Below are 12,752 nucleotides of genomic sequence, written 5' to 3'. Positions count from 1 at the left end.
ATAGAAGCATAGACTATTTTCTAAATGAGGAAGTCTGAAGTGCATAGAAACTTGGGAGGTCTTGTCCAGAATTCTCTCATGGTAAACTTGCAGTTGAGTCAGTAGTCAGGGAGGCAAGTACAATGATGGCATATACTTTGAGAGGACTTGAATATAAAAACAGGGATGTACTTCTGAGGCTGAATAAGGCTGTGGTCCAACCCCATTTCGAGTATTGTATACCGTTTTGGGACCCTTATCTCAGGAAGGATGCATTGGCTCTGGAGCATGTTCAGAAGAGGTTCACGAGATTGATCTCAGGAACAAAAAGCTTAATGTTTGAGGACTCTACGTCTATATTCGATGGAGTTTAGAAGGACGATGGAGGATTTAATTGAAACATGCATAATACTGAATGGCCTGGACAGAGTAGATGTTGGGAAGATGTTTTCATTGCAAGCAGACACTAGGACCGAAGACACACCCTTAGAGTAAAGGGAAGACCTCTTAGAACAGAGATAAGGAGAAACTTCTTCAGCCAGAGAGCGGTGAATCTATAGAATTAATTGCCACAGATGGCCGTGGAGGCCAGGTCATTCCGTATATTTAAAACGAAGATAGATATGCTCTTGATTGTCATGGGGAGAAAGTGGGAGAATGGGGCTGAGAAACTTATCAGTCATGATTGAATGGCAGAGCAGGCTGAATTGGCTCATTTCTGTTCCTATGTCTTTTGGTATTAATTCATGCATAATTTGTTCATGATCTTTCTTCACTACATCATTGAAATGCCTTTTGGCTGTTTCATCAGTAAATCTTTTGTTATTTAATCTCTGCTGGCGTCCACCATATAAGAGACACTCTCCCTTATATTCCTGTTCCCTCCCCCTTTCACTGGCTCCTAAAATTGTGACATTTCTACTTCACTTCCTTTCAGGCCAAAGGTCTTTGACCTGAAACACTAGCTGTTTCTGTCCACAAGTGCTGGTGACCTTTTGTTTTGACTCTTTAGTTCAAATACTTTCAGCAGGGCGATTTGTGTTGCAAGGAGAGCACTGCTCTTTTTATAGTCGAATGTGAAATGTAAAATTGTGAAGAGGATATAACACAAACATGTTGTATGTTTGCTGTACTTTCAGTATCCTTTCTCATGGGGAGTGTTGAAAAATATTTTGATTCTTGACCTTATTGTTTTCAGCATGGGTTGATACAGTGTGGGAACTAGATTTCACAGAAATAGAACCATTGGATTCCCAACTGGAAGCAGAGATCACAGAAAATGGACCTGAAATATTTTCCCAACTTTATGAGAGTCTTTTTAAGTTCATTGATCAGCCTCAGCCAGCAAATGTATTGGGTGTAAGTATTCTGCATGGTTTTGAAGCTTTTAGAACTTTTGTCTAATGATTGCTATCAGTACAAATGTGACTAAATACAATGTTTCTTTACTTTTTCCTGCCTTACCATCTGTATTATTATGATCTGGCTAAATGCAATTATGCATGATGGGTCAAATTTTAAAATCATTGACTCTTGTAACACAATGCAATTTGTCAGTGATCATCATTGTTGATAGTGAATCTTTTTTTCAGATCACCATTGTCCTTACCCTCCATAGGATACATGAGTTTTTTTGTGTAAAGGCATATTTTACAAATTAAATCCTCACTTACTCCTGTGTATTCAAAAATTTTGTTTTGTTGATGTCTGGAAACCTTATGTGAAATTCTCTCCTCCAGCCTGTAATGATATTCAACTCCAATATCTTCATGAATAGGCAATAGAATTCATCACAACGGGTATATTGAGCTGTAACTTTGCATTCTTGTGGATGTATACTTTCTGATGTTTAGGATAAGATGGCAACTGAGACCAATTTAATTTCCCTTTTAAATAATGATTGAGTGCTATTAAAACCAAAGACTGGACCTAAACAATATTTTGATGAGCAAAAGCAGTGAGTTCCTCTGGTTTTACTGGCAAGTGGCTATAAAGAACAGTTTTGTTTTAAAAAGAAATTACAGTGTATTTCACTTGTCACATTTGAAGTTTCTACGAGCAGTCTTGGGAGAGGCAATGGCATAGTGGTACTGTCAATGGACTAATAAACAAAAAACGTGGATGATGCTCTGGTCACTGGTTTGAAACTCATCAGATTAGATGGTAGAATTTTTATTAAAAACAAATATGGAATTAAAAATCTAATCATAACCATGAAATTATTGTCGATTTATTTAAAAATCCATCTGGTTCACTAATGTTCTTTTGGGGGAAGAAAATCTGCTGTCATGGCCTGGTCTGACGGTATGTGTAACCCAGACCATAGGAATGTGCTTGCCTCGTAACTGCTCTCTAAAATGCCCGCTCAATTATATCTAACCACTCAAAAAAAACTGGATAGATCCACCCAGCTGTTAGTCATTAGTGAAGTCATTGCAGAGGTCATCAACAGTACTACCAAGCAGTACTTGCTAATCAATCTGCTCACTGTTCAGTTTGATTTCCACCAGAGCCACTCAACTGCTGACCTCATTACTTTCTTTGTTCAATATGTACTGGAAACAGTATGGTAAATTTAACAAAATCAATCCTACGAAGTCATCCTGTCTAACATCTTGGGGCTAGAGTCAAAATTGGGAGAATTGTCTCTCAGGCTGTCAAGTAGCAGCCTAATTTTGTTAGACTCCCATAATCTGATGCACATTGTCCCTGACAACAACATCACCATCCATGTGGAATCCATCAGGGAAACATACAGTCAGAGAGAAGGTTCCCAGGAAGTGCTCAACATTTACTCTTGATCCAATTAAGTCTTAGGGCAACAGATCCAAGGAAACCTCTTCATTACATCCTGCCTCCACATTGATGATACTCTCCATTGTATTATGTGGAATGACCATTATGGGATACATGGTTTGAAATAGATCTAGCAATTCAACTGGCCATCCATAAAAAGCTGTCAGAATTTAGCAGCAGAAGAAGTGTACTTGAAGAACTTTATGGCCAATCATATACCCAAACCTACCATATAATCAAGCCAATGAGAGACGCGGGAGGGCATGTCGGGAGCACAACTAGACATATCTAAGAATGAGGTGACCATTTGGTGAAGCTACAGTGCAGGACTATTTGTGCGTCCAGCTGCAAGTTCTAGCCAGAGCTAAGTGATCCCAAAACCAACGGATAAGATCTAACCTCTGCAGTCTGCCACATCCAGTTGTGAATATGGGGAGGCAATTAAGCAACTTACTGGAGAAGGCTCCACAAATATCCTGATCCCCATTGAGGGCGAGGAGCCTGGAACTTCAGTGCAAAAGATAAGGCTGAAGCAGTTGCAACAATCTTTGGCCAGAAATGCTGAGTGGATGATCCTTCTCTACCTCCTTGTGAGATCCCCTCACAAATTCTCTCGTCTTCAGTCAATTCCCTTTACTCCATGTGATGTCAATAAATGGCTGAAGGCACGAAATACTGTCAAGGCTAAGGCTTCTGAAAATGTTACTGCAATAATACCGAGGACGTGCTCCAGGGCTTGTCATGCCCCTTTACAAGCTGTTCCAGTACAGCTACACATGACATTTCGTCAGCAATAAGGAAAATTGCTCTAGCATCTCAAAATTGGCCAATTTACTGTTCCATCTTCAGCAACAGCAAAACCCAGCCTCAGGATCCTCTGTCTGTAAAATGCAAATTCAATGTTCAACTAAAACAGGAATGCAATCATCTCTGCAAGCCTTAAAACTTAAGTTGAAACTAGGAGTTACATTTAGAAGGAACTATATTTCAAATGGTGTGGGGGGAGGAGAGAGAATCCTCTTAAGGAGGACTAGACTTCCGCATCAGCACCACGTAGTCATTCGGCTCGCGTGCTTTTTGGTGAAGTGCTTTGTGAAAGGCACAGTGCTGTGGTCAGTGATTTTAGTGGTAAAGTGTTAAATTTACTGTGCTATCTTATTAAAATATGATTGTAACCGTCTACTTAGACTGTGCTATCATTTGTGTTAGGCTACCTATTAATCTTGTTTTGATTTTTACTGATTTTTTTTGATGGTTCGCCTTAACCTTGTTTTTCCCATAGATTCCATTACATTTGTTGCGCGATTTTCTATAATAAGATGTGGCATAGGAACACAATGACCACGTTTATAGGAGAACTATCTGTATTTTACAGGTATCTGAACTCCACATGTATCTGAAGTGTTATTTTTCCCTTTTTCTTATAAAAGGATGTTTGGACCATCTTTGCAGAGAATAACCTCTCCCACAATGCCCTTATTGCTGTGTTACATCATTTTGTCCACGTGGTTCAGGATAAGAGAGCTAATGTCATCCAGCGAGAATATGCCTTGAATGCAGCTGGACTTTATTTCCTGCTCCTTGAAATTCCAGGTGAGATTGCACAACAAACGATTTAGAATTTCTTTTTTCAGACAGGTTGTGAACCAGTGGAATTCTTTAATGCAGAGGGCTGTAGAGATTAAGTGTATTCAAGAATACATCAAGAATATAGGGCGGCATAGTGGTTAGCACTGCTGCCTCACAGCGACAGAGACCTGGGTTCAATTCCCGCCTCAGGCCACTGACTGTGTGGAGTTTGCACGTTCTCCCTGTGTCTGCGTGGGTTTCCTCTGGGTGCTCCAGTTTCCTCCCACAGTCCAAAGATGTGCAGGTCAGGTGAATTGGCCATGCTAAATTGCCCGTAGTGTTAGGTAAGGGGCTAATGTAGGGGTTTGGGTGCGTTTCGCTTTGGCGGGTCGGTGTGGACTTGTTAGGCCGAAGGGCCTGTTTCCACACTGTAAGTAATCTAATCTTAAAAAAAAGAATAAGATAGACAGTTTTAATTGGTAGTGGGAATCGAGGATTATTGGGAAAGGCAGGAAAATGGAGTTGAGGATTAACAGATCGGCCATGACCTCATTGAATGGCAAAGCAAACTTGAATGGGCTGAATAGCCTATTTTTTCTGTGTGTGTATTCTTTAAAAGTTGCTCAGTGATTGCTTAAACCACATGACCGAGCTCCAAGTTTTTTTAAAAATTCAACCAAATTTACCAAATGTAGCATTCTGCAATGGAACTCACGATGATTGCAATTTCTTTTTGAATCTATCAAAAAACACCCAGGTCAATTGGTGGATAGACAAATGTTGTCAGAAATGGCCCATAGTAATATTATATGCAGGGTAAAAAAAGCAAAGGGAAAGTAGGCTCACAAATTCAACTTAATAACATTTCCACAATCCAGTTTAAGTTTATCTGTTCATGTATAACCTTTCAAAAACTTTGCACATGTATGGATAAACTGTAATGTGGAAATGTTACCAAGTAAAACTTGTGATTCTTTCACTTTTTTTTCCCTACATATACTACTACAGTAGTGCTACTGTTGAATAGTAACTGTGTACCTCATACCTGTACATGATTGCACAATTTTCATCACAATTTGCAATTCTTCAAATTCTAAGCAATCCGTATCTAAATGCAGCAATACCTGAACAATGTGCAGACTCCATAAAGGTACTGTTATTGCACAGATACTCAACTACATGCGATCTATAATTTAGAAGCAAATAGTTGAAAATAAATATGGGAAGATCCTTAAACCATACCAGCTGTGTTTGAAAATGCAGTTTTCAGGTGAACTTCTCTGCACTCAGGTAGTTGTATGAGATAACTAAAGGACAGTTTATGTCAGGCAAATGATGAAAATTATCAGATTAATTATTTTGATGGTCCAAATGGTTCCTGGCCCTTGTGCAGACTGTTGACATCAATTGGCTTGTAGGCTTCAGGAGTTGTCTGCTGTTGTGGTACTGATAGAACTTCATTCCATGTGTAGTGATGCCAGTGTGTCTGCAGACTGCCCAACTTTATTCCACAGTAACTCATTTTCAGAAGTGACAGCCATCCCCCTATACTGCTTCACCAGCTTCTTGCACTTCTGCTCCCTTGTATGATTTAGTCTGAGGTTTGTGTGGAAAGGAGAGGCTCGATTAGCCAGATCTCTGTGTATTATGGGTAGCACCATATCTGTGACAGGCAGCTATATCTGTTGTTGCGTTACTCTGTTGATGAATAATGATGCTGCACTATTGCAGTGCTTGGGAGCTCATTCCTCCACTTAATGGTGTTCACAACAAATTACAGCCATAAACTATTGACATCGGTGTGAACTGCAGGCATCAATTATTCTTAAATTGCACTAAGTGGGCCACCTGTTTTGGTCAGCTGGATACCTTCCAGCTCTCAAACTTCAAAGACATGGAAACAGTTTCTTTTAGAATAGGGGGCTAAAATATGATTCAACTTGAACATAATGAAAAATTGAGATGTGTCTTCCAGCTGCATTTAAAGATGAACAAGGGAACAGCCAGTCTGATTTACTTGCCTCCCACACCAAAGCTGAGTGAGTCATCTGTTGCTAATACAAGCATCTGAATCATTCTGTTCAACAGAATTAGCCTGAATTATTTTATGTTTCGCTACTTCATGGCGTCATTTATTTGTAGCGCTGACTTATCTGTAACAGCTATTAGCAGTGTACTGGCTTGACAATGGCCCTTATTAATAAATTATTAATGTAGGTTATGTCAATGTTATGTTGTGGTATGTTGAAACCTCAGAATTCAAAGATAATCTTAATTTTCTAACTTTACCCTTCCTAAGTCATTTTTCTTGTTCTATCTTTTGCCAGATGAAGCTTTTGTTGAGATCGGTGCAAGTGGTTCTTGTAATAGGACAAGAATCTTAGTTACCTTTTAATTACCACAACTTTGCATACAACCAATAAATCATGGTAAAACAAAGAAACATACAAGTGATAGCAGAAAAACAAACATGTATGCAGCAATATTTATTCCTCATTTATTAATTTGGTGTTCTTGTATATGTTTCGATAAGTAAAAGAGAGAACATTAGCATGTCTCTCTTTTTTTTTCAGCAATACTCTGTTAATCTCTTGCAATCATTTTGTACCTATTGTTAAGTTACCCTCAAACCAGTTCCATGCATCATTTGCACAAGTGACCACAGTGTCATATTCCAGCTATTAAGTATAGCTGACAGGCTTTCACGCATTCCATTGCCCTCCTGATGTGTTGATATAGCCATTCGTTATGGCTTGATACCCTCCAACTGAATCTTCAGAAGCATTACTTACCATTTTGAACTTCTGACAGCCTGTTATTCCCTGCAGTTGCACATCCAAATATACATTACAATATAAGGACTTGTCAGAAATGTACAGTGATTTCGGTAATGTTTTTTGTTTTCTCTCTGGGAGGCACCGCCTTTGAAGATATTGTAAATCATGTGAATTTAGTCTTGGATTACTCAGTATTTTCCAGATGTGCTGAAACTTTTATAAATATATCATTTTAAACAGTATAATATATCCTTTTTTGTAGGAAGTGTAGCCAACCGTATCTTTCATCCAGTACTGTTTGACAAATGTCTGGACATTATTAAAAAGAGCTGGCCTGCAACTGAAGAAGGAAATCGAAAGCGGAAGAAAGATACCCAAATGAAGAGCTCTCAGTGTGTTGCAAAAGGAAGAAAGCGTGCTAAGCCAGTCAGACAGATGGTGAATGAGGTATAGACTTAGATGCCTTTGCTTAAGTGTAATGGTGGTTTTGACTTTTGGTTGTCCATGTTGAGTGCACTCTTCAGTCAAGAACTCCTAATGTGAAATGAGAATTTGGGATTTCATAAACGTGACGAGTTACTGTGTGTTGGTTGCACTACTGTGTCTGGTGATTATGCTTGATGTGTTCTAATATTTGTTTTTCTACTCCAGGATGTGTTTGAGGAGGATGAAGAGGAGGGAGATGTTGATGTATTTTTCTCCACACATGACTTATGTCGTGTTAGGGATGGTATTTTCTCTCTGCTGAAAAAGATCTTGCGATTGCTCTCGAAGTTCTCCCTGAAAGAAAAACCTGATTGTGCTCAACATTGTCTGCAGGTAAAGTTACAGGCTACTGTGCCAGTTTTACACTGGGTTCAACAAGTTCTAAACATATTGTGGTTCATGGGTACTGAAAAAGAATGTTGTTCTTATGTCAACATCTAGATGTTACACTCTTTTTGTTCTTCTCTCCTGTCTAATTGTTAAGCAATTATTTAGTATACAATTACTTAGTTACCTGCAGGTTAACCTTGTATCAGAGCAGATACAATTCATGTTTTCACTGGGTCCCAATGACAGTATATTGTATATTAAATCAATTGGAGAAGAATTGAGTTGAAATAAGAGGTGAAACAACTCTTTGGAATGTGTTGTTTGAGCTATTGGTATGCCAAGGAAAGCCATTAATTAAATATGAAAAGCAATTATTGGCTTTTTGGAATGCTTGATTGATTTGAGGAAGAGGCTACAGGCATGGGTTTTGTAGAATCTCTGCAGGTCATTAAATGAATGATGTAATCTCTCCAATAGACAGAGTGTGCACGGTCTGTGAACGTAATTATTTTGTGAGAATATTTGTGCTCTGTAAAAGAGAGATAATTGTGTGTTTTTAATTAATCTTAATTAATTGTGAGTTTTTGTTTCCATAGCTATTCACTGAACTGATAAACTTTGAGACTGTAATTGGGGTGTTAGACTTCACAGATTCTATGTAAGTATACAAATACAGTAAAGAAAATTATTGGTTGTTTCTCTGAACAGTGTATATAGTATGTGTTTTTTGTTAAGCGGCTGTGTTTTTATATATATGTGTATGTATAAGTATTATACCTAATCCTCTCAATCCTAAAGCTTCTCTTATTTACTAATATTCTATTGCTGGCTTCTGGTACCAATTCTATTCATGTATGAACCAAGATGATCAGCACTGGTGTGTATCCAACTTCAGATCATTGTACTCTGGCCTGCCCTCCCTTCTGTCCTGGTAACTGTAGTTACACATTTCCTGCAGGGGTCAGAATGCAAATGGTTAATTAAGTTTTCCTCCATTTTAGTGCCCTTCACTGTAATGTGCTAACTTGAGGGGGCACCAGTGCCTTCTAAACATAGACTGGGGACTGCCATTGTGTTAAGGGCTTGGCTGGAGAGAAATTTGTGTGTACAAGAAAATTTTTGTATTGAAGGGAAGATTTTGTGAAACTTACAACGATGTTGCCAGGGTTGAAGGATTTGAGTTATAGGGAGAGGTCAAATAGCCTCCAGCTGTATTCCCTGGAGTGACAGGCTGAGAGGTGACGTTTATAAAATCATGAGAGGCATGGATAAGATTAATAGACAAAATCTTTTCCCTGGGGTGGGGGAGTCCAGAACTAGAGGGTATTTGTTTAGGGTGAGAGGGAAAAGATATAAAAGAGACCTAAGGGGCAATTTTTTCACTCAGGGGGTGGTACATGTATGGAATGAGCTGTCAAAAGAAGTGGTGGAGGCTAGTACAATTGCAATATTTAAAAGGCATCTGGATGGGTATATGAACAGTAATGGTTTGGAGGGATATGGGCCAGGTACTGGCAGGTGGGACCAGATTAGGTTGGGATATCTAGTCGGCATGGCTGAGTTGGGCCGAAGAGTCTGTTTCTGTGCTGCATATCTAAATGACTCTATGTGCAGGTCAGCTGAATTGGCCATTCTAAATTGCTCATCGTGTTAGATGAATTAGTTGGGGGAAAGGGCCTGGTGGGTTAATCTCGTAAGAAATCTAATCTAATCTCAAATGTGTGATGTAAAGTGATGGTTGTAGTGGGAGGCCTCCAAAAATGAGTTAATAAGTGTTCTGAGACTTTTTGTCCTTGTTAGTGCAAAGGGCAAGGCTGGTAGGTGTAGGGAATGTTGGATGACTAGTAAATTGTGGCTCTGGCACGAAAAGGAGGAGGCATATATTGGTTATGTATAGATCGGATCAAGTGAATCCGTGGAGAGGTATAAGGGCAGTAGGAGTATACTTAAGATGATAAGTATACTTGAGACAGAGGGCAAAAAGAGTAAATAAGGTAGCTTTGGCCAGTAAGGCTAATGAGAATCCAAAGAAATGAGAATACATTTACAGGCAAAAGAGCAACTAGGGAGAGAATAGGACCCCTAAAGTTGAACAAAGCTGTTTATGGGGAACCACAGGAGATGGGTGAAATGCTAAGTGAATATTCTGCTTCAGTACTTACTGTGGATATGGACATGGAAGCTCAAGGACTTTGGGAAATAATCAGTGATGTGTTGAAATGTATCCAAGTTACAGAAAAGGAGATGCTGAAGTCTTAAAATGCATAAAGGTAGATAAATCCTTGAGACCTGATCAAACTTTGTGGGAAGCTGAGGAAGAGATTTCTGGGTCCTTGCTGAGATATTTGTATTATCAACAGCCACAGGTGAGGTACTGGAAGACTGGAGGTTGGCTAATGTGCCATTATTTGAGAAAGGTAGTGAGGAAAAGCCAGGAACTGTAGACGGTGAGCCTGACATTAGTTGTGGGTAATTTTGGAAGGGATTCTGAGGGACAGGATTTGAATGCATTTGGAAAGACAAGCACTGATTAGGGATAGTCAGGAAATGAGTGGGAAATTATGTCTCACTAACTTGATTTGAGTTTGTTGAAGTTACAAAGACGATTGATGAAGGCAGAGTTAGTAGACATGAGCTAGATGTTCGACAAGGTTCCACTTGATAGACTGGTTAGCAAGTTAGATCACATGGAATCCAGAGGGGGTAGCTGGCCAACTGCATATAAAATTGGCTTGAAGGTTGCAGACAGAGAGGGTAGTGGTAGAAGATTGGTTTTTGGACTGGAGGCCTGTGACCAGCTATATGCAGCAAGGATTGGTGCTGGGTCCACTGTACTTTGTCATTTATGTAAAGGATTATGGATGTAATTAAATATAGGAGGACTGGTTAGTAAGTTTGCAAATGACACCAAAATTGGTGGTGGTGTGGACAGTGAAGAAGGTTATCACTAAGTACATCAGGACTTTGATCAGATGGGCCAATGGCAGATGGAATTTAATTTGAGATAAATGTAAAGTGTTGCATTTTAGAAAGGCAAACCAGGATAGGACTTGTATAGTCAATGGAAGAGCCCAGGGGAGTGCTGCAGAATAAAGAGATTGTGGAGAGCAGGTGCTTGGTTTCTTGAAAGTGGAGTTGCATGTAGACAGGGTGATGAAGGAGGTGCTTGGCCTGCTTGTCTTCATTGGTCAATGCATTGAGTCTAGGAGTTGAGCTGTCTTGCGGTGATTGTATATTACATTGGTTAGGTCACTTTTAAAATATTGCAAGCACTTTTGGTCTCCCTGCAATAGGAAAGATATTAAACTTGAAAAGGTACAGAAAAACTTTACAGGAATGTTGTCAGGGATGTAGGATTTGAGCTGTAAGGAGAGGCTGAATAGGCTGGAGCTTTTTTCCCTGGAGCATCAGGGGCTTATAAAATCATGAGGGGTATGGCTAGTGTGAATAGCTAAGATATGTTTCCCAGGATAGAGAAGTCCAAAATTAGAGACACAGATTTCAGGTGAGAAGGGAAAGATTTAAATTGAAGTCGAAGTGCAACATTTTCATGCAGTGGGAGGTCCATGTATGGAATGCTGCTAGATGAGGCAATGGAGGTAAGTACAATTACATCATTTAAAAAGCATCTAGATGGATTCATCATTAGGAAGGGTTGACTCACTGTCAGATTCTTGTGACTGAATTCACTAATATTGCTTTGTAAATGAAATATATGCTGATCCGTTTTAAAACTAATCCCCCAATTTATGATAGAGTGGAATGGAGCTGGACTTTCCATTGTATGCCTTTTGTGCATTGGATATGAAGTTTGAATATTTGCTGCAACTTTGGACAAAACAGACTAACAATTTTCAATATATTTTACTACACCAATATTCTGATATCCTTGTTTTGGAAAAGGTTTAATTAAAACTAGCAGGTCTGCTCAATATAAAATTGTAAGTTTAACAAATCAGTTGTTTGGACTTTGCAGCTGTCCTTTTGTTTTAGTCTCTTTTTCTTGTTCTGACAGAGACATTGAAAGAATGAAGACTTTGCCAGAATTGGCTTATTATGGGCTTAAATTATTGTGTGCTCCCAACCATGGTGATGTTAATAAGGTATTGTTTTTAGAACTTAAGGTAATATTGTTTCAACTCATTGATCTCAATTTATTAATTATATTCTATTTAATGCAATTGATTAAATTTAATTTTGTTTGCGTCTTTCCAGATGCTCCGCTGGCTCTTCCAAAGACTGTTGAATACAATTTTATTGGTGGGAGGAGGAGAAGGTTCCAAATTTTGTGCACTTCTGGGAGTGGGACAGAAAGTTATTGCTGCCAGAGATCAAGCTATTAAATTTATTAGGTGAGGCAGTCTGATGTAACTTTTTTTCTACTGAAAAAAGCACTTTCTTTTTGAGAGTCTATTTTAAGGTTTGATCTTCAATAAATTTCTGTTTTGAGAATACATGATTAAGATTGTTTTGAAGCAGTGACAAAGATGATTGAAGGCAGAGCAGTAGATGTTGTCTATATGGAATTCAGCTGAGCGTTCGACAAGGTTCTGCTTGGTAGACTTGCTAGTAAGTTTGATATATGAGATACATGGACAGCTTGCCAGTTGGATACAAAATTGGCTTGAAAGTAGGAGAAAAGGCTGGTGGTGGTGGCTTTTTGGACAAGAAGCCCGTGCATGATAGTCATTGGTGTAGTGGATAGTGAAGAAGGTTACCTGAGTGCAATGGGATCTTGATCAGAAGCGAATGGGCTGAGGAATGGCAGATGGAGTTTACTTTAGATAAGTGTGAGGTGTTGCATTTTGGTAAGAT

At 39.0% G+C, this 12,752-nt stretch overlaps 1 protein-coding gene across 2 annotated transcripts in view; it reads left to right on the top strand.

The window, feature by feature from the left end:
• The window catches only part of ncapd3 (non-SMC condensin II complex, subunit D3), a 76,854-nt gene that overhangs the window by 10,728 nt on the left and 53,374 nt on the right, over positions 1 to 12,752 (top strand). For both annotated transcript variants that reach the window (XM_060846881.1, XM_060846880.1), the window contains exons 2-8: positions 1,178 to 1,338; positions 4,206 to 4,368; positions 7,384 to 7,568; positions 7,773 to 7,940; positions 8,534 to 8,595; positions 11,953 to 12,040; positions 12,153 to 12,289. In XM_060846881.1, coding sequence (XP_060702864.1) covers positions 1,178 to 1,338; positions 4,206 to 4,368; positions 7,384 to 7,568; positions 7,773 to 7,940; positions 8,534 to 8,595; positions 11,953 to 12,040; positions 12,153 to 12,289 — 964 coding nt within the window. The remainder of the gene's footprint in view (positions 1 to 1,177; positions 1,339 to 4,205; positions 4,369 to 7,383; positions 7,569 to 7,772; positions 7,941 to 8,533; positions 8,596 to 11,952; positions 12,041 to 12,152; positions 12,290 to 12,752) is intronic.

Source organism: Hemiscyllium ocellatum, chromosome 29, assembly GCF_020745735.1.
Source record: "Hemiscyllium ocellatum isolate sHemOce1 chromosome 29, sHemOce1.pat.X.cur, whole genome shotgun sequence".
Taxonomy (NCBI): Eukaryota; Metazoa; Chordata; class Chondrichthyes; order Orectolobiformes; family Hemiscylliidae; genus Hemiscyllium; species Hemiscyllium ocellatum.
This window is presented reverse-complemented; position numbering and strand designations above follow the sequence as displayed.